We start from the raw sequence: 26,215 nt of genomic DNA, 5'->3' as shown, positions 1-26,215 counted from the left end.
AATAGATTTGAAGAATTAATCTTGTTAAAATGTCACTGCTGCCCAAAGTGATCTACAGATTGAACGCATTCTACATAAAATTTCTGATGGCATTTTTCACAGATAGAAAAACAATTCTAAAGTCAGTATGGAACCACACAAAACCTGAAATAGCTAAAGCAATCTTGAGCACAAAGAACAAAGCTGGAGGCATCATACTTCCTAACTTCAAACTGTATTACGAAACTATAGTTATCAAAACAATATGGTACCAGCATAAGAAAATAGACGCATAGACATTAGAACAGAATAGAGAGCCCAGAACTAGAACCACACATGTATACACTCAACTTGCCTTTGAAAGGGCACCAGGAATGCACAGTGGGGAAATGATAGACTCTTCAATAAATGGTGTTGGTGAAAATGGATATCCACATGCAAAAGGATGAAATTGGACTCTTGTATTACATCACACACAAAAATCAACACAAAATGGATTAAACATTTAAAAGTAAGACCTGAATCTGTAACACTCCTGGAGGAAAACATAGGGAAAAAACTCTTTGGTGTTGGTCTTGAGAATGGTTTCTGGGATTTGACACCAATAGTGCAGGCAACAAAAGCAAAAATAAACTATTGGGACTACATCAAAAACAAAAAGTTTCCCTATAACAAAAGAAAAAATAAACAAAATGAAAAAGTGACCTACCGAGTGAAAGAAAATGTTTTCAAATCCTATCTGAAGAGGGAAAAAGTGGACATACTGATCAAAAGGGACAAATTTTCAGTTACAAATTAAGTTCTGGGTACCTAATGTATAGCATGGTGACTATAGTTAGTAATACGGTATTGTATACTGGAAACTGCCAAGACAGTAGATCTCAAATTCTCTCACCAGAGAAAGGTAACTGTGTGAGCTGATGGATGTTTCAGTTAGCTTAATTGTGGTGATCATTTCACAACGTATACATATGTCAAAACATGTTGTACACCTAAAATATATACAATTTTTAGTAATCAAACCTCAATAAAGCTGAAAAAACCAATAAAAAAATGAACTGACAGTTTTTTGAGGGGAGATGATTTTCACATTGTAAAAATAGTAATCATTATACACAGGTTTATGATGAACAAATTTTAAAACAAAAATATGGTTCTTAAATATTATCACAACCTCAAGGTGGATTATTCCATCAGAATCTAATGAAGAAGTTTTGACTTTTCATGTGAGGGAGACTTTTAATATGTTGGGAATGAAACTTCAGAAAAAAATATTTTTTTATCAGAACTTTAAGTTTCAATTCAGAGTGTCTGAGATTTTTCTACCATTGATTTTTCTTCCTTAAATAATTAATTTTTTTTTTTTTACTGATAAAAGGAAATGATGTAAATCATTTCAGTTTGTGGCATAGGTATATTGTCACTGTATTTTTGGCCGCAGGGCATGTGGGATCTCAGTTCCCTGACCAGGGGTTGAACCCATGGCCCCTGCAGTGGAAATGCGGAGTCTTAACCACTGGACCACCAGGGAAGTCCTGTATTTTTGAATTTAAGAAACATAATACATGTTAACTGTATACACAGGCACTGAAGTCGATTTTAAGGAAAATAAAGACACGATCCTCCCTCTTGGGGTATTTAAATTTTAGTTGGTGAAACTAAATTTACATACCTGAGATCAGTAAACAGTAAAAGGCAGTATGTGATCAGGTATCAAAAGTTCTATAAGAATTTAAGAGACTAAAAGTAACTCTAGAGTGTGATTACTTATTGTAAAGGAAGAAGTGGATATTTAAGACAGGCTTGTTAAAAATATAGAATTTGGTTTGGTGGAAAGGTACAAGGTACAAAGACAGGCTCATCTTTCTCTCTTCTGCTCTTCTGCTCATCCAGCACTGTCGAACTATTTGTAGTTTCTCAAGTGTTCTGTGCTCTTTGATAATTCTATACTGCTGTAGTGTTTTTTGTTTGTTTTTGGAATTCCCTTGTTTGTCAGCCTGACAGTTTCCTATCGTTCAAGACTCAGTTCAGATATCACCTCCTCTGTGATGTCTTCCCTAAACTTTCCTGGGTAGAGTTAGGTGCTTTCTTTTCTTTTCTCCAAGTTCGTAATCATAGTCCTTCTTTCTCTTTCTCTCTCTCTCTGCCCTCACCCCACCCCGTGTGTGTGTGTGTATGTAGTTAGAGTTATCACATTGCACCATTATCTACTTGTCTGTCTCTTTCACAAGCTTGTGAGCTTTATGAACATGAGGGTTTTGCCATACTTATCTCCAAATCATAGTGCCTGGTGTAATGGTTTTGCACATTAGCCTGATCATTGGATGAATAAATGGATGGTTGGATAAAAAGGAAGAATTAACCTGGAGTGTATTCATGAGTACTGGGGAAGCTTGTCCAGAGGAAATGTGTATGGTAATAATACTTAGCCCTATTCTTAACCAATAGAGCTTGCAATTTATCAGTATTTGGAGATAAGATTGAATAGGCAAAGAAGGACTGGTTGGCAGTGGAAGTTTTAAGAAATAATAGTTATAGTTAATAAAATTTCTGAAATTGGTTTTTAACACGCCCATTTTTCAAACACACTGTGCTTTTGTATCTTGTAGTGCTTCCACTTCTCATTCAGAGAATTCAGTGCATACAAAATCAGCTTCTGTTGTATCATCGGATTCCATATCAACTTCTGCAGAGAACTTTTCTCCTGATTTGAGGGTACGTATACTGTTTCTAAGTTCTAGTGAGTATTTTCTGTTAGCTGTTTGTGGCCACACTATCAGTATAACCTTTAACTAATTAAGAAGGAGACACTGATGGAAGTCTCAAAGACCTGAGTGTTTATGTAATATCCCAGAACAGGCCATTCTTATTTATTTGTAAAAGAAAAATGTGTAATTCATCTCTGGGTTTGATATCTTTAAGATAATTAATGAATTTTGTGATATAAAAGATTTTCATGAGTACTCCCAATAATAGCTAATTTTTTTGCATACTTAACATGTGCCAAGTATTGTTCTAAGTGCTCTAATGAAATATCTCTTGTAATACTTATAGCGATTCTGTGAGGTAGAAATTATTATTACTACCATTCTACAGATGACAGTAACTCAGAGAGATTAAATAACCCGTCCAGGGTCTCATAGCTAATAAATTTAATTGTCAGTATTACAGCTCATGTAGTCCAGTTCTGGAGCTAAGTCACTTAAATACTGTGCTATAGTTGCTACATACCTCATTATAGTACGTAGGTATTCCTCTATTTATTAAAGGTCTTGTTGCTATGAAACTAACCATATCAATGATATCCTGTAGCACTTTGTACATTTTTGGATTCATCTGCTTTTCTACTGCTGCTTGTCTATGAATGATGGGAAAATGAATTTCATATGTAGTGATAACCTTTAAACCTTACCTCAAAATCTTTTTATTCTAATCAAATGACTGCCTTCTCAGTGGTTATACTTTCACAATTTTAACTAAAACATTGTTTTCATTAATGAAGTCGTTTGCTGTTGAGACTATATTGAGAATATATCTTTTTCATGTATTTCATTTTCAAAACCAGAATCCAACAAATGTAAGGAAGACAGGTTAGAAGCGTGTGTAAAGGCTTCTGCATATTTGCCATTATCTCTTGTGAAATGTCATAAAATACTAAATTGGGTTTAGCAGGACTTTAAACATTGCTACAAATGATAAACATTTATCTTTATAATCTGAATATATGTTGTGCTGGTTAAAAAGCCCTCATAATATCATTAGCTGTTATCTTGAAGCACAGCATACATTTAGGGCAGGGTTTATCATTAATAATAGTGGATATAAGTCCACTGTTGCCTTTCATTAATTTATTACTATTTAAAAATACATATTTGAGGGCTTCCCTGGTGGTGCAGTGGTTGAGAGTCCGCCTGCCGATGCAGGGGACACGGGTTCGTGTCCTGGTCCGGGAAGATCCCACATGCCGCGGAGCGGCTGGGCCTGTGAGCCATGGCCGCTGAGCCTGCACCTCCGGAGCCTGTGCTCAGCAACGGGAGAGGCCACAACAGTGAGAGGCCCGCGTACCGCAAAAAAAAAAAATAAAAAAAAAAAATAAATAAAAATACATATTTGATATATGTATCTAAGCTTGGTTTAGTCATTACATTAATAAAAATACATTAAAGGCCTCTAGGCCTCTTGATAATTTTGAAATTTTTTGGCCTACTTCTGGTCAGATTTTATTAGTTAAAAACATCATCGTTTTTAACTTCTTTTGACTGATAAAGAACTCATATTAGGAATGGGAGAAATGTCGCTTTTATTTCTAGCCTGTGCTTATATTATTAATATTATATTTTACCTGCTGTTTCTTGCCTAAAATATGTTAAACCATGTGTGTATTCTTGTGAGGGTTAGCTTAGTACTACTTAACTAGGCATGGGTGTGAATTGCAGTACATTGTAGGATGCTGAAAGGAGGCCTCCACTGTCAGCTTCTCTGTGTGCAGACCCCCTTTATTTCCTCAGGATGTCATGTATACCATAATAAGAGTGACTGGCTTACATTGGGACAAAATAAGGGTCATAATGTTAATCTGCAGATTAAATATTATAATTGATTTCTTATTTTTATTAGATAAAATTTTAAATTTAGAACAGGTTTAGATTTACAGAAAAATTGCAAAGATACTACAGAGTTCCCAGATACTTGACATCCAGTTTCCCCTATTATTAATATCTTACATTAGTATGGTATGTTTGTCAAAATTAATGAACCAATGTTGGTGCATTATTAACTAAAATCAATGCTTTATTCACATATCCTTAGTTTTTACCTAATGTCCTTCTTTTTGTTCCATGATCCATCCAGGATACCACACTGCATTTAGTAGTCATGTCTCCTTAGGCATGGCACCTCTTGGCTGTGACAGGTTTTCAGACTTTCTTCGTTTTTCATGACCCTGTTAGTTTCGAAGAGCACTGGTCAGATACTTTGTAGAATGTCTGATGTTTTACCCATTATTAGACTGTGATTATATCTTTTGGGGAAGAAGACCACAGAGGTGAAGAGCCATTTTCATCATATATCAAAGGTACATACTATCAACATGATTTGTCACTGTTGCTGTAAACATTAATCACTTGGTTGAGGTAGTGTTAGGTTCTTTTACTATAAAATACTCTTTTTTCCCCTTCTTATCCTTATACTGTACTCTTTGAAAGGAAGTAACTATGCACAGTCCATGCTTAAGGAGCCCAGACTCTACCTTGTTAGAGTGGAACACCTTTCATTTCTTTTGCATGAGAGATTTGTCTCTTCTCCCTCATTTATTGATTTATGCAATCATTTATTTATATCAGTATAGATTCATGGATATTTATTTTATATATTACAGTCCAGTACTACTTTGTTGCTCAAATTGTTCCAGCTCCAGATTGGGATTTCTTTCAGTCAGATCTTGTGTCCCTTTGACATACTCCCATCATTATGGTGTTTTGCTGCTGTTGTTGATTTTCTGGTTTGTTGTTTGTTTATTAGCTCTTCCTTACTTTCTGTCACTGAAAGATACTCCAAGCTCATCTTGATACTTCCTGCCCCAGTCCTAGAATCATCATCCATTTCTCAGGGAGCCAGATTTCTTTTATTGGAGAATGGTATTAGAAACCAAGATCTGGGCACTACGTTCTCCCTCCCTTCCTTCCTTCCTCTCTCCCTCCCTCCCTTCCCCAAAAAAGGTAACAAAGTACTTTTATTCTCCTGCTGAAGCAAAAGATCATTTGCATACATCCTATTTGGAGATAATGAGTCTGGTGATCATATATGTAAGTTTGTCTGGAATAGTATTATTTTATGCTGTTGTCCCTTCAGGTTTTACATTAGACACAAAAATGTCCTGAATTATTGACTCTCTTAGCACTAGGATACTAAGGGAATCTGTTAAATTTATACATCAGGTCCATGACTTCAGGAATTATCCCCATTAGTGCCTTGTCAGTTCAGCATCTTTCACAACTTCGTGGGGCCCTCAGATAATTTTTAATAGACAAATGAAGAGACAATTGTTAAATGTTAAATTAAGGAGAAGATGGTTTTGGGCAACCAAAGGTTAACAGTACTTTCCACGGTAGAGTGCCTGAAAGGACAGAGAAAAAAGGAAACTAATATGCTTAAGCTGACTGTTTTCCTGTTTCCTCATTTTAAAAGATATCCTTGATTATTAGATATAATCTTTACCTGAATCACAGTCTTTTTTTCCATTGTGGAAGGGAAATTAATGAGTAACATTTAATATCATTTTAAAAATGCAGCCTGATTTCAAATGTATGTGTAGGGTGGAGGAAGAACATACTTCTAATAATTGAAAAAAATGTAGTTTGCTACCTGGATAAATATTTATACACGACTTATCTCATTTAACTTTCACAACAATCCTGTGAGACAGATATCACTACCCCGTTTGACAAAGAGCAACCTGGTATTCAGAAGAGCTGAATTAAATCATGTGCTTAAAGGCACACAGCTAGGTGTTGCCCTTTTATTGATATTTGGTCTCAGATTGGTCATATTCCTGTACAGCACATTATCCAGAGAGACTCTTCTCCCATAATTTTGTTGCTAAGTTTTTTCAAATGTGAAGTGCGATTTTCTTAATTAAAAGGAATAACTTTAACACATTTTTGAGGTAGAAATAGCGGTTTTCAATATTCCTTAATAAGTGAGAATTGCTTTTCTAATTAATCATAAAAGATGGTTTTTCTAATAATATCTGATCTCTCCCCCTTCTCAATTTTGTTAGTTGATGATATTTTGCTTTTATTATGTATACCTTTAGTGGCTATAAAATGGTAGTGTTCTAGTAAATTATAGGTGCAACTAACTGCAGACAGCTGTGTTGTTCTTTGACCATGGTTTGGCTCTATTCATGAGATGAGGGGCTTGGTATGGTAGTTTGAACATCATCATTCACAGATGATTTGAAGTTGGTTAACCTCTAGGCTTTGAGTTCTCCACATAGCCTCACTGTTTATCTCTGCCCTGAGCCTCAACGTTTTAGAAGCTCTGTTAGTAACAACTTTTAAATAGAAGTGTAAAGAACATAATGCATTGAAAAGCTAATCCTGTTTCATTAAAAATATTAAATCGAATTGTATAGGTTTTCTGCTGCAGGCACCATGAAGTGACACTTTCCTGAAAGGTTAGTGTTGTAGTGGAGTAACAGCTGTGAAAGCTTCTGTTATGAATTTCTTAGTCAAGCAAGATTCTTTGCTCCTACATCAGTAAAGCAGAATGGAAAATCAGTGAGGGTAGTGGACTATTCTAGATATCTTGAACTTGTATTTACTCAGGTGGAATTCTTTTTGTGGTACTTTTTCACCCTGTGAGCCTTGTTTGTTGTGGAAAAAGTCATATACAGGTTTAATCCAGTAGATATATTTCTAAAAAGTTGAGCACAAGCTTAGGCTTGATAAATTGAATCCTCAGTAACATTAGTGTTTTCTCTTTGCTTCACTTGTTCTTCACTTGGTAGTGCAGCCTATTTAATTTCATTTAAAAAACTTAAAATCCTTTTGTATAGAATTTTTAATTATTTTAAAATTTGCAATTTTTAAAATCAGACTTTCTTAAATAAGAACATATTTTTAAAGTTTGACAGTGGAATTAACCTAGGGAACTTGTGTTTGGTTGATTTATTTGCTCACTGAAGACTAAAATCCCATGAAATACAGGATTTTAAAATTCAAATGCACACCTCTATTTATTTATAAATAGTATAAATTTTAATTAGTATAGTATTTATACTGTTTAATAGTATAAATAGTAATTAGTATAGCATTGGGCTTTAAGCGAAGTATGTTCCTTAAATGGTGGTGATTAAAAGATAAAAGTCAGGCTACGCAGTATCCCCTTTCCTTTGTTGATGCCTGTGATATGACACTTATATGGATGTTTGTCTTCAATTCAAAATCAAATATTAAAATGAAATTGTATTCTGTGTTTCTTATCTCTATTTTAGAAGGCCTATTTGATCTCAGAATATATATATATTTATATAGTTCATGTATACATAAATAAATATGAGATAAAAGTTAACAATATTTTGGGTTTTGTTCTTAACCATCTGCCCTTGAAATATTTAATGGGCTTAAATCAAGCAAGTGTGATTATCCTTTCAAAATTTGTGTTATATTCATATTTCTTTATGAACCAAAGGTCAGAGATAATTGGATTATTTCTTATCTAGAGTGTGTACATGAATGTAATATTGACATATTCTGTAAGTATGCAAATCTAGTTGGAATGAGTTAAGGCTCATAGCACAGATGTTAGGTAAACAGAGAACAGTGTCTATTATATGTAATTATTTCAATAGCCAGAGCAAAAACTGATTGAAATTAGCACTTATTATGATTAATACCACCACCCCTCATACCAACATCAACTCTTGAGCCTAGGAATTGAAAAGAACATCTTAGCGAAATAAAGGATACCCACCAAAACTCCACAATAAGCCTCATACTTAATGGGAAGATGTTAGAAGCATTTCCTTTAAACTTAGAAACATGATGATGATTTCTATCACCACTTTTGTTCAACATTATGCTAGAAGTCCTAGCCAGTAAAATAGGAAAAGGATAAATAATATAAGAAATGAAAGGAAGAAACAAAACTCTTATTATTTATAAATGATTGTATATACAGAAGACTTAAGAAAAATCTATATGTACAGTGGAAAAGGAGGTAAGCAAATCCATGATTATATGATAGGTACTATGACAAAGGTATACCTTGGGAGCAGAAAGGGCAGAACATTCTAAAGCAGTTTACATTATAAGTAAATAAAGTACTACTACATTTAAACATATTTAAAAAACTTGGAGGGCATTTACAAAAACAAGAATTTAAAGAAAAATAAACGTTCTGGAAAGAAAAAGAGAATATACTATAAGATATATACAGATCAGATATATCTGTTGTCCTGTCTTGTATCCTTAGAACTCCATATTTGGAATGTGGAAGGTACCCAGGAAAAGTGTTTTGACTAATCAGTTGAAGAGAATGAGAAATACGAAGTTACTTTCTCTTTTAATAGAATGTCATATCTTTTGAAAAATGCTCATTTCCCCTTTACTTTCCATTGTTAACAGTCCTCTAGTTCTTATGTCTGATAGGCTTGTCTTTGTCTGATACAGCTAATGCACTACCATAAGGCTAATCTTCCTCTGACATCACTTTCATATGTGATACCCTGTTTAAAAATTCTTCAAGGGGATCCCCATTTCTTACAGTAGTGAGTGCAGACTTCTAAACCTTGTGTTCAGGGTTCTGTGTGTTTGCTCCCATCACAACTATCACACTGTACTTCTAACTGTCCCCAAGTGTAATCCCACCCTGATAGATAGGGATTCTTCTTCTGGTCCCTTACACAATATGTGCTCATTCTCACTTGCATTCATGATCACTCACTCACACATCTGGAATGTACTTCTTCTGCTCTTCAGTGAAACAAATCATGGTCAGCCCGTTTATCATAGACTCAGTCCCATCTCTGACCCTTCTAGCTCATTATGATCTTTTTTTTTTCTGATGGGAGATATTTAGATAAAAATCAGAGAGAGAACAATGTTGAAAAAACTTTGAAGAGGGCCTCCCTGGTGGCGCAGTGGTTGAGAGTCCGCCTGCGGATGCAGGGGATACGGGTTCGTGCCCCGGTCTGGGAGGATCCCATATGCCGCGGAGCGGCTGGGCCCGTGAGCCATGGCCACTGGGCCTGCGCGTCCGGAGCCTGTGCTCCGCAACGGGAGAGGCCACGACAGTGAGAGGCCCGCATACCGCAAAAAGAAAAAAAAAAAAAAAAACTTTGAAGAAGTTCCATGAGGATAATTTGGAAGAGAGACAGTCACTAATTCAGTTCCTTCATCACACTTGAAAATGTTCACAGTTGTCTCATTTCCATGCTTAATAGAGAAATGACTTCAGGCCACACCCTCATGATTTCCATTTTACTGAAACTTTTCTCTCCAAAATTACCTGACTCATATTTGTAAAATTTTGTGTCTTTTATAATAACCTTGAGAGTTTTTTTTTATTGTAGAAGTAATACAGTGTACTAATTTGTGGGAAATAGAAATAGGATTAAGAAAAAAATAAAAATCACCAGTGCCTCTACTACTGTCACCATTACTCTTAGTATTTGGTACACAAAAAATCTTCCTTAAAAGTTTTACGTAGAACTTTTACAGTTATAAGATTGGGTATCAGAGTAAAAGCTCTTCAACTCTACTCACCACAAGTTCATGATGTCAGCAGTTGGCTAAGCTATAGTAAGTAGGGTCTTAGATGCTATACTGTTGAATAGTCTATAGCATGTTTATTGGGTTTGTAATTATTTTGATGTGATTTGCAGATTATATTGCAGATATTATTAGCCCCTTTAAGGCTTAAAAGAATAAAAGCTGTGAATTAACTCTGTTACGAGTTTTAGTAAAAAGAGCCAAATAATTATAATAGAAACATATATAGAGATTATTAAAAAATTAGAATGTATGGAAAAACTGATAAACATAAAAGTATATTTAATATAGTCATGATGCAACGGGAATAATAGTGAGTATATTCAGTTGATAGTAAGGAGATAAGGAAAAGTGTTTGTGCCTAAAGTATATTTAATTAGGTAGAACACTTATTAACATGATCCTGATACTGGAGTAGAGAATGTTTAACACTTCAAAGCTAAGCATAGTAAAAGTGCTGCTGATATAACTTCTTTTACAAGACAGAGAGGGTTCCACATAATTATCTTTATATATGCAGAAAAGGCATTTAATAAAGAGTATTTGACCAAATTTAACCTGTTTCAGGTTTTTAGAACTTTTAATTAGAAGGGAATAGGTAAATACTTATTAAGCATTGTGCCTAATATTAAAACATTAGAAGTAGTCCCATTAAAGAACAAGACAAGGTACCTACTATCATGCCTGTGTTATTTAGCATTCTTTGTAAGTACTGTCTGATGCAGTTAGATTAGAGAAATATAGTCTGCCCCCTGAATCCACAGGTTCCTTATCAGCAGATTCAACTAACTGCGGATTGAAAATACTTGGGGAAAAAAATTCCAGAATTTTCAAAAAACAGAACTTGAATTTGCCACTCACCAGCAACTATTTACATAGCACTTACATTTTATTAGTTTTTTTCAGTAGTCTAGAATTGATTTAAAGTATGTGGGAGAATGTGCGTAAGTTATATGCAAATACTACGCCATTTTATAAAAGGGCCTTGAGAATCCTCAGATTTTGGTATCCACTGGGGGTCCTGGAACCAATCCCTTGTGGATACCAAGGGACGACTGTGCATGGGAGGCATATTACTGAAAAGGAGCATTCTTTTTACCTGGAAGCTAAGAAAATCAAATGAAAATTATTAGAAGCAAAAGACTAATCAGGTGACTGGTTACAAAAAGAAGCTTGGAAGTCATCTGTCCTAACAAACAAGTAAAAAGCCAGACAGTTGAAATTTAACTCTTCTTAGATCCATCAGAGAATTGAGATCACAGGACAAATGGCTGTCTCCCAGATTAGAGAGACAGGCAGAGCAGAAACCAGTCAGCAGAAACTGTCTCTGGAACCAGTAAGGGGCAGGACAACTTAAACTGTAATTGACGAATTGCTGGCGGATCAGCGTGGACAAGTCTGAGAGTTAAATACTCAAGGGGGTCCCAGTCTTAGGGGGGCCTTCATAGTTTTGTGAGTTTTACGTATAGGAGCCCTACCAGGTTCTCACAGTGAAGACTGAGAAAAATCTCTTTTGCTTCTGGCAGAGGGAGGGGAAAAGCAGCTATTTTGAAAATGTCCAGAACATTCTGTTCTTCTTAACAAGGCCCACCTCAAAAGAAACTATCTTACTATCCCAGCCTACGGGCTTTGTGAGAGCCTAACTGACCTGGGGGAAGGGAAATACCCAATTCCAGCCTCCTCTAACCTTCCCCATGGGAGAAGAGAAATACATACAGACTTCAGCACCCTCTAGCCAACCTGTCCTACCTGGGGGTGGGAGGGGTGGGGGGACAAAGAAGCACTTGTAAACATCACACTGCAGGGGCACAAGCTCATTAAAAGACAGAGGACTATGGGATTCAGTCATAGGACTATAGAACATTTCCCCTCCCACCTCCTCACCTCACTACGACATCATTAGGGGCCTGTTTATCTCAGCTCTTTTTACCTGGTGCATCATGTCCAACTTTCAGCAGAACATTACAAGGCATACTAAAAGCCAAAATCGATATGTAAAGGATCAACAGCTTTCTATTATAAAAATACTTATAAATTATACCAGGAAGGGAAAGGTCCTATTTATAATAACAATTAAAAATATAAACTATCCAGGAATAAACTTAAGATATAGGAAGAAACTATATGAAGAAACTTTAAAACTCTGCTGAGTAATATAAAAGAACACTTAAATAAATGGAAAGTCTTACCTTGTTTTTTGATAGAAAGGCTCAATATTGTTCAGATTTTAATTCTTGCTTATTCTGTAAATAATATGGTTAAGACTTGACAAGCTGATTCTCAGATTTGTAATGACAAAAGTTTGGAAACAATAGAAATGTTTTTTGCTTAGGGGGATGGTTAAATAAATTATGTGTTTACAGTTGAATACTATGTAGTATTTGGAAAGAAGAAATGGATTTTCTTTTTTTTTTTCTTTTTCTTTTTTTTTTGTGGTATGCGGGCCTCTCACTGTTGTGGCCTCTCCCGTTGCGGAGCACAGGCTCCGGACGCGCAGGCCCAGCGGCCATGGCTCACGGGCCCAGCCGCTCCGCGGCATATGGGATCCTCCCAGACCGGGGCACGAACCCGTATCCCCTGCATCGGCAGGCGGACTCTCAACCACTGCGCCACCAGGGAGGCCCAAGAAGAAATGGATTTTCATGTGTGGATATGAAGATATGTTCAAGATAGGTTAAAAAATTCAGGACAGAAGAGTGTGTTTAAGTTTCCATTTGCTGGGAATTGTTGGGGGAGGGCTAGAAGAAGCCGTGGATACATAAACGGGTATTAATTAGAAGCAGGTAGAATGAAAACAAGGAGATAATGTTTGGAGGCTGTTTGTACAATTCCAAGTAAAAATTGATAAAGGGCATGCACTAGGGTAATGACAATGCAGAGTAAAGGACAGGTTTGAAAAAATATTTATGTGGACGTAATGTGTTTAAGCTGCCTGAGTATTGCAGATTGGGGGAGAGAGGAGTCAAAGATGACTCCAGGTTTCAAACCTGGTGACAATTTATGGGTTCACTTCTTTTCTATCGGACTGCCCCTCCTTTGTGTACTTGCTGTTCCTCTCTCCTCAGCTAAACAAGGTGACCATAATATGTCCTTCATCCCTTGCTCACCCCCAGACTCCCTACTCCTGTCTTCCTTATGCTCTTTCTTTCTCATAACTTCAGCTGTCGTCACTTTATGGATGACTCCCATATCTTTACCTCTGGTTGTGATCTCTTTCTCAGCCTCTGATCCATCATATCACTTGTTTGCTATACAGTTACAGTAGGATGCTATTATGTCATGGTCATAGTCTTAGTTCAGTCATACATCTGTTCAAGTTCAGCTGCTGTTGTGAGGTATATGTCACCTTGGAAAAGTTGCTTATCTTCTCTAAGGGTCAGTTACCCCATTTAGAAATGGGAATAAAAACACTACTTCTCTTTCAAGGTATTATAATGATCTTCTAAAAGCAGTGCATTAACCAGGTCAGGTCATGATGATATCTTCTGTGTATGAGGTAAAATGAAAGTAATGAGATAATATTTTATCTACCTACCTATCTACTTCTGTTTGTTTTTGGCAGAAATTAATATAAGCCATCCTTTACTGGGAAGAAGTGTTCTTTATCACAGGATTATATCATTCTAACTTTTTGGTTTTAAAAGTCTCCTTTCTTTTATGAAATGATATTGGTCATAGATGGTAGTTTTTTTTTTAATTTTTAAAATTTATTTATTTATTTTTGGCTGCGTTGGGTCTTCGTTGCTGTGCGCGGGCTTGGTGCACAGGCTTCTCATTGTGGTGGCTTCTCGTGTTGCGGAGCACGGGCTCTAGGTGCACGGGCTTCAGTAGTTGTGGCACGTGGGCTCAGTAGTTGTGGCTCGTGGGCTGTAGAGCGCAGGCTCAGTAGTTGTGGCGTGCAGGCTTAGTTGCTCTGCGGTATGTGGGAACTTCCCGGACCAGGGCTCGAACCCGTGTCCCCTGCAATGGCAGGTGGATTCTTAACCACTGTGCCACCAGGGAAGTCCCAATGGTAGTTGTTTTTGTGGTTATTTTAATGTCCTAAGTGTTTTTTTAAAAAAGTTGCAGCCCTATGTTATTCCCCTCCTCAACCTCCACAGTTTCTCCTATTTACATCCTATTTACATATTAGTGTGGTGCATTTGTTATAATGGATGAACCAATATTGACACATAATAATATTAATTAAAATCTGTAGTTTACATTAGGGTTCAGTCTTTGTGTAGTACATTCTGTGGGTTTTGACAAATGTATAATGACATGTTTCCACCATTACTGTATCATACAAAGTAGTTTAACTACCCTAAAAGTACTCTTTACTCCACCTATTTGTCCCTCCCCCTTCTCCCTGAACCCCTGACTACCACTGATCTTTTTACTGTCTCCATAGTTTTGCTTTTCCAGAATGTCATATAGTTGGAATTATCTAATACATAGCCGGATTGGCTTCTTTCACTTAGCAGTATTCCTTTGAGATTCCTCCATATCTTTTTGTGGCTTGATAGCTCATTTCTTCTTATCACTAAATAATATCCCTTTGTATTGATGTACCACAGTTTGTTTATCCATTAACTCACTGAAGGACTTTTCTGTTGCTTCCAAGTTTTGGCAGTTATGAACACCTTGCATTTTAAGATTTTAAACTTGAAAATTTTTCTTGATGTTAGGTGTGTTCATTCCTAGGGCTGCTGTAACAGAATGTACAAACTGGGTGGCTTAAAACAATAAAAATCTATTCTCTCACAGTTCTGGAGTATGTAATAAGAAATATATATATATATATATTGGTCTTCATCCTTAATTCTTGGTCAGAGCTCCTAAAACTTTTGTCATTTTCTAAGTGATAAGAGCCATAGGAGCATCTTTTGATATAATATTTAGTTTTTGTCTCTGGTTCCAGAGTGATAAAAGTAAAACATCTTTTGTTATTCATAACACACCTCTTTGGATCACACCTGAGTTTATATTAATGAGTGACTTTTGGAAAGCCCCTAAGGATGGGGCCTGGTTGTCATGAGAATCCACCTTTGATTAGGTTTGGAACTTTCAGCCCCCTCCCATCTCTGGGGGGGGGAGAGGGGCTGGAGGTTAAGTTAATCACTAATGGCCAGTAATTTAATCAATCATGTCTAAGTAATGAAGCCTCCATAAAAATACCCTTACTGAAGGGGTTTAGAGAGCTTCCAGACTGGTGAACACTTTGAGGTTCTAGGAGAGTAATATGCCCAGACAGGGCATGGAAATTCCACACAGCCTCATATCCCATTCCTTGCCCTGTGTAGGTCTTCCATCTGGTTGTTTCTGAGTTCTGTCCTTCATGATAAACTGGCGAATGTAGGTAAGGTATTTCCCTGAGTTTTGTGAACCATTTTAGCAAATTATTGAACCCAAGAAGGGGTTGTGGGAACCCCTGATTTATGAACGATTGGTCAGAAGTACAGTTGGCAATCTGGGACTTGAGATTAGTGCTTGAAGTAGGGGGCAGTCTTGTGGGACTAAGCCCTTACAGTGTGAAGTCTGCACTAACTATGGGTGATAGTGTAGTAACTGAGTTATAGGGCACCCAGTTAGTATCTGCTGAGAATTGGAGAATTACTTGGTGTGGAAAAAACCACACATCTGGTGTCAGAAGTGTTGAGAGTAGAGGATAGAAAAACTGATTTTTCTTTCTTTCTCATAATCTAAAATCAAGGTGTTGAGAGGGTTGGCTACTTCTGAGGGTTCAGAGGAAGAATCTGTTTGATACCTCTTTTCTTGCTGCTGGGGAGGACCAACGATCCTTGGTGTTCCTTGCCTTGTAGATCCATCACTCCAATCTCTGCCTCCATCTTCATATGTCATTATTCCGGTATCTCTGTGTCTTCTAGGGATGTCTTCTTATATAGATAACAGTCATATTGGATTAGGGGTCCACCCTATCCAGTATATCCTCATTTAACTAATTACATCTGCATTGACCCTGTTTCCAAATAAGGTCATATTCCAAGGTGCTGTCAGTTAATACCTCAACCTATGTTTATTGAGGGGCACAGTTCAACCCATAGCATGAAGTGATGCTTTCCAGACTGTTCCTGTGTAGATACTTGCCCTTTTTTTGTTGTTGTTCAATCATTGATGATGATGTAATATTATCCATATCTTACTAATTGTGCTTTCATCTGAAAACCAGTGTCCTTGGTAGTGTTGTAAAAAGAACGGGCTTCCTTGTGCTTGAATTTGGATATACTTTCAAATATGTAACCAGTAAGATCCATCCCAGACGCCAGTCTGTGCCTCTTCAGATTTTGGTTTGTATGATTCATTTGCGTACTTTGTGGTTTGTCAGTGAAGTATAAAAATAGAATAAAGTGAAGTTGATGTAAAATAATTTTCTTTAATAGAATTATCCTATGAAGAGTAAGTTCATTATTCTTTTCTTCACAGTTCTAGTACATAAAGAAGCTGTGAGAGATAGTGTGTAACTTCTACAGACTCATTTTTCCCTTTCAGGTGATTATAATTTAGTGTTTTGCAGATTTCAGAAAAATTCTTTCCTATCTTTCTGTCATCTGACATTCCATGTGAAAACTGACCCATAAACTTGCCAACTTCCAGATCATCATTATAGACAAGGTTTCTGAATTTTCTTTATAGTAATTTCCTGATCAGAGAGAAGGAGAGAAAGGGAGGTAGGTTAGAGTCACATGGAAAGTTACTGAGCACTTCGAAAATAGTTTGCTGACAAACCTAATGAATCAGTCTGGCTTTGCTGTCCTAGTTTCTCTACTCTCATTTTAGGAAGGTGGGACCCTGGTGTTTTTGAGTTGACTCTTGTTTTGACCTTAACTCCTTTGTTTAATCTGCATTTCTTTTTTCATTACTGACATATCTGAAATGCAGTTCTCTTCAAGTGAAAAGCATCCTGTATTACTCAATAATTGCTTGTATTTTTTTATAAACCTAGGGTAAAATTTGATCACTTCTTCCAACAAGCTATTTCATATGCATCTTTATTTCTCCTACCACAGACTAATCCAGGATTTTGATATTTTTGTCCTAGATTATTATCCTTTCATCTTTATCATATACAGTTTTGTGCACCTTTATGACCATGCCATTTACCTCTATCAGAGACCTGCAGTGGTTTTCCTTAACATGACTGGTCAAGGTTAAAATCCTTACTCTCCCCACTTCCCCCATATTTTATTCTAAACATTTCCAAACACACTATTGAGTTGTATCAATTCTCTATATATTCAATATTAACCCCTTATCAGATATATGATTAGCAAATATTTTCTCCCATTTGGAAGATTGTCTTTTTTTGTTGTTGATGGTTTCCTTTGTTGTGCAGAAGCTTTTTAGTTTGATATAGTCCCAGTTGTTTATTTTTGCTTTTTTTGCCTTTGCTTTTGGTGTCAAATCCAAAAAATCATTGCCAAGACTGATGTCAAGGAGCTTATCCTTTATATTTTCTTCTAGGAATTTTATGCTTTCAGGTCTTACATTCAAGTCTTTAATTCCTTTTGAGTTGATTCTTGTGTATGGTGTAAGATAGGAGTCTATTTTCACTCTTTTGCATTTGGCTGTCCAGTTTTCCCAGCACTATTCGTTAAAGAGACTGTCCTTTCCCCATTGTATATTCTTGGCAATTTTGTTGTAAATTAATTGACCATAGATGAGTGGGTTTATTTCTGTGCTCTCTATTCTGTTCCATTGATTTATGTGTATTTTTTATGCCAGTACCACACTGTTTGACTACTATAGCTTTGTAATGTAGTTTGAAATCAGGAAGTATGCCTCCAGCTGTGTTCTTTCTCAAGTTTTCTTTGGCTGTTCAAGATCTTTTGTGGTTTCATACAAATTTTAGGATTTTTTTTTTGTATTTCTGTTGAAAAATGCCAGTGGAATTTTGATAGGGATTGCTTTGAACTTTCTATGTTTTTAGTGTTAAAATTTACCTCTTTTTATATTGTGTATTCATGAAGAAATTATACTGGCTCTAGTTATTTCTTTTCCTTTAAACTATATAATGTTTAAAGTTAAGTGGTTAACACACCATCCTAATACAGAATTAGAATTTTCTGAACCTCACTGTATATTTACCTTTATCAGTGAATTGTATATTTTCATGTTACTATTAGTGTCTTTTCATTTCAGCTTGAAGAATTCCTTTCAGCATTTTTTGTAAGGTATATCTAGTGGTGATGATTTTATATGGCTGATCTAGCTTTTATTCATCTGGGAATGTCTTCATTTCTGAAGGATACCTTTGTTGGATAGAGTATTCTTAGCTGGCAATTTTTTCCTTTCAGCACTTTGAATATATCATTCATTCCACTCTCTCCGGCCTGAAAGGTTTCTGCTCAGAAATCTGCTGATAGCCTACTGGGGGTTCCTTCGTAGTTTACAATCTTTATCTTACTGCTGTTAGGATTTTCTCTTTGTCTTTGATTTTTGACAGTTTGAGTATAATGTGTCTTGGACAAAATAATTTTGAATTGAAACAATGGGGGATCTATTAGCTTTATGAACTTGGGTGTGCAACGTTCTCCCCAGGTTTGGGAAGTTTTCAGCCATTATTTCTTTTTAATAAGCTTTATTCCCCCTTTCTTTTCTCTTTTCCTTCTGGAACTCCAATGATTCTGCTATTGCTTCTTTTGATAGTGTTCCATAGATCATGTAGGCCCTCTTTATTCTTTTTCATTCTTTCTTCTTTGTTCTTCTCTGACTGGGTTATTTCAAAGTTCCTATCCTCTAACTCATGGATTCTATCTTCTGACTGTTCTGTTCTGCTGTTGATGCTTTCTTTTGCATTCTTCATTTCATTCATTGAATTCTTCAGCTCCAGAATTCATGTTTGGTTCTTTTAATGATTTCTATCTCTGTTTATTTCTCATTTTGATCCTGTATTGTTTTCCAGGTTTTGTTAAATTGTCTCTTTATTTTCTTGTAGGTCATTGAGTTTCCTCAAATGGCTATTTTGAATTCTTTACTGGATAAATCACAGATCTCTGTGTCTTTGCCTTCAGTTACTGGGGGATAATTATGATCTTTTGGTAATGTCACAGTTCCTTTATTCTTCATGTTCCTTGTCGTTTTACATTGCTGTTTTGGCATTTGAAGTAAGTTGCTTCCTCCAATCTTTACTAGCTGAGAGATACTTTTTGTTGATCCTACTTGTGTTCTGGGGCTTTCTGTGACCTTGTATGGGTACATCAGCTCCACACTTCTTGCTCCCTCTGGTGGCAGAATTATTAAGCTTGTATGTCTTCCCTAAATCTTACTGTGACCCAGGCTGGCTGTTGGTTAACCTCTCTTTCATTTTCCAGAGGGTGGTGCTACAGCTCAAGATTGTGGTTTCTCCCTTGCCCATAGACCCTGGCTTGTTTTCTGTGTACACTCCCTGTCTACCTGAGCTTACTCTCACTGTTGTTGCCCTTGGAAATGTGAACAAGGAGCTGGCTGCAGAGTGGGGAGGGTCTGGATGTGGCATTTGGGGAATTGGGAGTTCTGGTGGGTCAGATTAGGGGATCTTTGGATGAAGATTTTCCAGTGACTCATGGTGGCCTTCCTCCTGGAGTCTAGAATGCAGAGAACCACATCCATTTAATGCCCTCTGGTATTCTTACCTGCCTCTTCCCTGAACTCCTCTCACGGAGCTCTTGCTTTAATAATACTCTGAGGCTGTGGGAGAGAGGTGGGTTTCTTTAGCCGTGTCCCCACAGCTGGGAAAGCTGTGTGCTCACTCACTGTTTTCCCTTTTCCCCAGAGGGATTCCAAACCTTTTTCTCGAGGCTGTGCCACCTTGGGGGGAGGGGTGATACTGGCAAAGGTCCTCTTACTCTAATGGGTCCAAACTTATTATTTTTTTGTTGTTGTTCCAACTGGAGTGCTGGAACTTCTTTAGGAACCTGAACTTCCATAAAGCCTTTCTCATCTGTGGGTATTTGCTCAAGTCATTGTTTTCCAGGTACCTCAGTTAAGAGGGGTTGGAGTCAGTTCACAGGCTCCTGCTGGTTCCATAGCCTGTATCAAGTTCTGTCTGCTTTTTACACGATGCAGTGGTGGGGGAAACTCCTTCTAGGTCCCTTGGCATATGGTGCTGGATTCCATAGCTCCCATGGGGACACTTTTGTTCATGGCTAGATACCAAATTTTAGATGCTAAAGGACAGTGAAAATGAGGGATGCTTTATGCTACCATGGAGCTAGCATCACTTCTCTTGCTGCTTTCTTTAGAAAAGTAAGATGCTTGCTATTCTGTAGCTAAGTCTAGAAGTTAGTAGGTCAAGAGTTAGAGAGATATATGGTTACCTTTATGACATGCTGTCTCAAATATTAATCCCGGTGTATTTTAGAGCAGAGGAATAAAGCACCATGTGAATAAGCCATTGTGAGAAGGGACAGTGCAAATTTATGTTGATGCTTCTGTTAAGTGAATAATAAGTATTTCTTATATTTTAATAGCATCTTGCAAATCCCTTTATGATGCAGCTATCTCATTTCATATTCACAAACCTGTAAGGTGGATATTAATATTACCGTAATAATATAAATGATGAAACTAAGACTTAGAGAGGTTAGTATGGTGGCTACTGCCACCAAATGAGCTTTCTTTTGTTTTTTTTTTTTTGGCTGGAAGGCAGTTAGGATATAAAAAACTTGTCTTCACTGGGTACCACAAATTTCTTATATATAAATTTTAATTTTCATTCCCCTTTTTCACTTCAATTACTGCTTTGGGTAATTTTTTTTCTTTTTTCAAAAGCAGGACACGTGGGTTACATTTTTGTTGACTTGGCATATCTGAGAATGACTTCCACATTAGAGAGGTCAGAACATTTTCCCTCAAGAATCTGATAACATTTTCTTATTGTCTTCTAGAATATGGTTTTACAGAGAAATTTGAAAGTAGCCTGATTTTGCTTTTATATGTAAATTCTTTCTCTTTCTAAACATTTTTGTCTGTATTTTCACAGTTTGTCTTTTAATTACAGTTCAAAAATTTTTGCTGAGATATACATATATGTCTGTTCACTGATTTTTATGTGGAACATGATAAACTATTTTGATCAGCAAACTTAGAAAATCTTTACTCATTTCAAAAGCATGTTCTTCAATTACATATTGGATTGTTTTAATTTTAATTTAATTTAATTTTAATTTAATTCTATCCTGTTTTAATTTTTTCCTTTAGGGAATAGAATTCTTTTATTGGTTATCATCTTCTCTCATGATTTTTATGTCTGTTCTTTTCTACAAATTATTAGAGGATTTTTCACATTTGCCCTGTACATAAATGCTGTCTTCTGAATAATCCATTCAGTTCTTTATTAACTCCAGCACAGATTTTATTTCTGCTGTTACATTTAAATTTTTTTGTAGTAATTCCTTATTTTACCCATTTCTCTTAGTTTCAGTCTCTCCTTTCTATTCCTGTGTCCTAGGGGATAGGCTGGTTTCCTTTGGGGTATACCATATAGTTTATACATTGTTTCTACTAATGCTTATAGGAATGTTTTCAGAGAACTGCTCTTTTTTTGAGCTTCAGGCTGATACTACCTTTTTCTTGTCAAATAATCTTTTTTATTAGGCCCTATTTTTTTTTCTCTTCTGTTTCATTAAGGATAGCTTGGTTCAGAATCAGTGTTTGCCAGTAAATAAAGGGTCTGGATTGCCCTTGGCCCTGCTTTGTGTACTTGTTTGAGTTCCTTTCTATATCTTGAGCTCTAAAGTGAGTTGTTCATGTATAACCTCCAGTGTATGCCTATTATTGAAAGTCTGTCATCTGGTGCAGATTTTCCAAACAAAGCTGTCCATCTTGCTTCTCTTCATTGTCTTGCTGTCTGACATTCTAGTCCAAGGGTATAAGAGAGCCTATGATTCTCACATGCACTACTTGCATGCGTTTCCCTGTGTCTTTTCTCACTTTGCAAAGCTTTACTTATGAAGATTGTACCTCGTCATACACCTGTGCCTCTGCCAGAACTGCCTTTCTCTCCACACCTGTCTACAACACACATATTTTCTGGGGTTTGCAGCTTCCTTCTGAGTATAGATATATAGAAAGAGAGGAAACCATGGGGAACAACACTATGGCAACTATAAGAAGGTATACCTGTGCAATAGCGAACTAGTGCCCAGCTTTGGAAGTGACATAATCTTTGTATTTCCAAATCAAGTGGTAGACAGTAGACAAAGGATAAAGCAGATTCCCTTTATGTGATCTTTCACATGTGTAGCCTTGTTTGGTTTTTTCAGTATACTGTGTGTTAGTTATTATTCATATCTTTTGATCTAATTGTTTTCATAATTAGTAGAAATCCTTAGCAGATTCTGGCAATCTTGTTAGTCTAAATTTTTACTATTATTATTAATTTTACTATTATTATTTCTATAAATAGAAAATACTTATTAAGTATATATTTTGTGTCAACACTGATGTAAATGCTTTAACTGTATTAACTCATTTAAGTTATAACAGCCCTTTTGTGGCATACTGTAATTATCACCATTTTATAGGTGGAAAAAATGAGGCATAAAGAAGTTGAACACTTGTCTAAGAGTACTTAGCTAACATATAGCACAGTCAGGTTTTGAAGCCAGGGAATCTACATATTTGCATAGCACAAGTTTTTATCCTGTTTTTCTGCATCTTCATGGGCCCGCCCTTTCTCCTTCATTCCCTACTTCTCTCTCTTCCTTTTTTCTTAAGTTTCTTTTATGACTACATAAAAGACTATATCAGGAACTGGCAATGAGATACCATTCAAAAATATGACCTTTTTTGAGTTTTAGAATGTGGAATATTAAAAAAGTATGTATGTGTGTATATATTTTAGTTCTTTAGGTATTGCACTAAGATGACTTTCTGAAATAAATTTTAAGATTTTCAAAAGTATGAATTTGTTTAGATTGCAAATTTATTGAACAGAAGTAATTTGTTCTTTGTAGTTCTTCCTTTATTGGCCTTAGGTGAGCATTGGGCTGTGGCAGTAATGTCTAACCCTTTTGTGTAATCCTCCCTAAGCACCTAACTTAAACTAGGGAATGACTTGACTATCAGTAAGAATTAGATTCATTGGATTAGTGCTGCCAATATGGGCACCACTAGATAGATGGCTATTGAACACTGGAAATGCGGCTGGTCTGGTTGAGATGTGCTAGAAGTATAAAACATACTCTGGATTTTGAAGGCTTAGTATGAATAAAAGAATATAAAATATCATTAATACTTAAAAATATTTATTACGTGTTGAAATGACAATAGTTTTTACTTACTAGATTAAATAAAATATGTTATTGAAATCAATTTTTGACTGTTTTTTCTTTTTCTAATGTGACTATAAGACGATTGAAAATTACGTATGTGCCTTGTGTTATATTTTTATTGGGAATTCAAAATTGTATAAGGTATGGTAACCTTTTCTCTAGGGGTCTAGTATGGAAGAAGACAGACAGGCAATTAGAGTAGTGTAGTAAGTGCCAGATAGGAGCTCACTCATGGCAGACATGTAACTCAGTTTTGACGGCCTGCAGAAGGTGACCTTTAAGGAGGTGGTAATACCTTGTTTTTTCTCCCTTTTACCTTCTTTTGAGGACTCTTAAGTCTACTTTTTGGATGGAAGGAAATAAAAGTCAAAAGCTATTTAAAAAAAAATTGAGGATCTTTTTTCTAGTAGCATTGGTTCTCAGCCTAATGAAACAAATTGAGGTTGAAGTAGAAGGCCTGAGTCTGCTCACAGAGACCACTGCTCCGCCCTCCCCCCAGACAGGCTAGGACAACCAAATGGATGGTAGTGCCTCTTGCTAAGTATGGAACACAGATCAATTTTAAATCTGTTGCGTTCAGAGTGTGAGACATCTAGATGGAGAGGAACATTAAGCAGTTGGATGTATGGAACTAGAGTCCAAGAAAAATCTCGGCTGACAATGTAGATTGAAGTTAGGTAATGTCATAGATAAGGTATGAAGTCAACAGGAAGTGAGTAAAGTGAGAAATGGACAAACCTTGAAGAAATAGGGAGGGTTGAGAAAAGGGCATATAAAGGTCATTGGAAAAGAATGGCCAGAGAAGGAAGAGTTTAGCCAGGAGAGTGTACTTTCAAGAAGCAGGCAAGTGCAGATAGTATTACATGTAGCTAGGAGATAGAAATAAAGACTGAAAAATACCCATTGTCTTTAATACTGAGGAGGTTACTGGGGAGAAAGCAGGTTCCCTGGAAGGGGTTGGGTTAGGTCGCAAAGCCAGATTGCAGAAGGTTGAGGCATTAATGGGAGGTAAAGGACTGGCGACAGTGAAGGTTATTGTTTAGCAGTGAAAGAGGTGAAAGGGGAGGCTTTTGGCAGTTAGCGGGATGTATCTAGCATACGACAATTGTGATATTTAGCATATTGCAATTGTGATATTTAGCATATGACAATTGCGATATTTAGTGTATTACAATTGCGATATATAGCATATGACAATTGCGCGCCCGTGCACGCGTGTGCGTGCGTGCGTGTATGTTTGTGGTCTCTGGGTTGTAAATCCATTAGAACCATGATCTGTACCTTTACATTCTTGGAATCCAGTATAACATCCTTCATAAGGTAACTACTCAATAAATGTTGATCTTGATTTTAATTTATTAAATATCTCTTTTTCAGTAAGATTCTTTATCAACATCATTTCCAAGTTCTCTAAACATTAAATCTATATAAGAGTTTGATTTCATCCAAGTCTAAATGCACTAAGGCATTTGAGCATGGCTTAAGGGAAAGAAAATGGGCTTCCTAGTCCACCAAAACTATAATTCACATCTAGGCTCTGACACTTTTTAGCTATAGGATCTTGAACAAGTTAATTCTGGCCTCTTTTTCCTCATCTAGGAAATGAGGATGATAATACCTACTCTTATAGGGCTGTTGTAGGAGTCAGTGAGAAAACGTAGTGTTTTGTGTTGTACCTTATGCGAAGTAGGCACTCAGTACATGTTTTGTAGAAAAACAGCAATTTCACATGTGACACATGCCAGCATTATAGTCTTTATAATTTGATTTAAAGCAGTATATGTAATATAGTTTATAACTTTAAATAAGACCAAGCATACACAGTTGAAATTTGAGTAAAAAGTTAGCCTTTGAATAAAAAAAATGTTTCTTTTCTTGCTCTCTCCTCCCCTTTCCAATCCAGGTCCTGAGGGAGTCTAACAAATTAGCAGAAATGGAAGAACCACCCTTACTTCCAGGAGAAAATATTAAAGACATGGGTCTGTAATGGTATTTTTTGTCGAATTTCCTCCTCTTTTGTGACTGTACAGACTATTCAGTACTCTCAGTGTACAGAGAACAGGCTCACTGCCTAGACACCTCCTGTTTGGTGGACTCATTACTGCCAGCCTTCCCAGCATCCAGTGTGTTCTGTAAGCTTAAGTCTAGACCTGTTGGTTGTGTTTGGATTTGGACTACCGGGGAACATGCAAGTTGAATGATATTCTGCTGCTTCTCTGGTTTGCTTTACTTTCATTGAAAGTAGGTGACTTATTTTAAAAACTGTTGCTGAATTTCGTGAAAGTAAATTTCATTATTTTGAATTACTGCAGTAAGATAGTGGGTTGCATAGATAAAAAAATGGAATTGTCACTTTGTACAAGTAATTTTTCTTAAAGCACATTCTCTCATTTTGCTGCTTTATTTTTTCCTACTCTGAATAAATTTGTCAATTTTGGATAAATATATTTCATCTCCATTGCAAAGCAAGCCATTTTCATGTAGGTGCCTTTCTTTGTCCAGCCTAAATAACTAAGCATTAACTTATTGTATGGACTGGAAACTGGAAACACACTTCTAAGCTATTTTTTTGTCCTCATGCTTTTATTTTGTTTCATTTGTGTGCTGATCTACAAAATACCCATAGCTTTTTTAATTTTTAAGATGTTTATTTATTTATTGAAGTATAGTTGACTTACAGTATTAGTTTCAGGTGTACAACATAGTAAT

At 36.3% G+C, this 26,215-nt stretch overlaps 1 protein-coding gene across 8 annotated transcripts in view; it reads left to right on the top strand.

Annotated features, from left to right (window-relative positions):
- Positions 1–26,215, top strand: part of MTMR2 (myotubularin related protein 2) — a 107,862-nt gene that overhangs the window by 36,493 nt on the left and 45,154 nt on the right. For all 8 annotated transcript variants that reach the window (XM_081239733.1, XM_081239740.1, XM_081239738.1 and 5 more), the window contains 2 exons: positions 2,589–2,694; positions 25,410–25,485. In XM_081239733.1, the coding sequence (XP_081095859.1) occupies positions 2,589–2,694; positions 25,410–25,485 (182 nt within the window). The remainder of the gene's footprint in view (positions 1–2,588; positions 2,695–25,409; positions 25,486–26,215) is intronic.

This window comes from Mesoplodon bidens (genome assembly GCF_964165515.1).
Source record: "Mesoplodon bidens genome assembly, chromosome: 7".
NCBI lineage: Eukaryota > Metazoa > Chordata > Mammalia > Artiodactyla > Ziphiidae > Mesoplodon > Mesoplodon bidens.
Note: the sequence above shows the minus strand (reverse complement) of the source record. Positions and strands in the feature narration are given on the sequence as shown.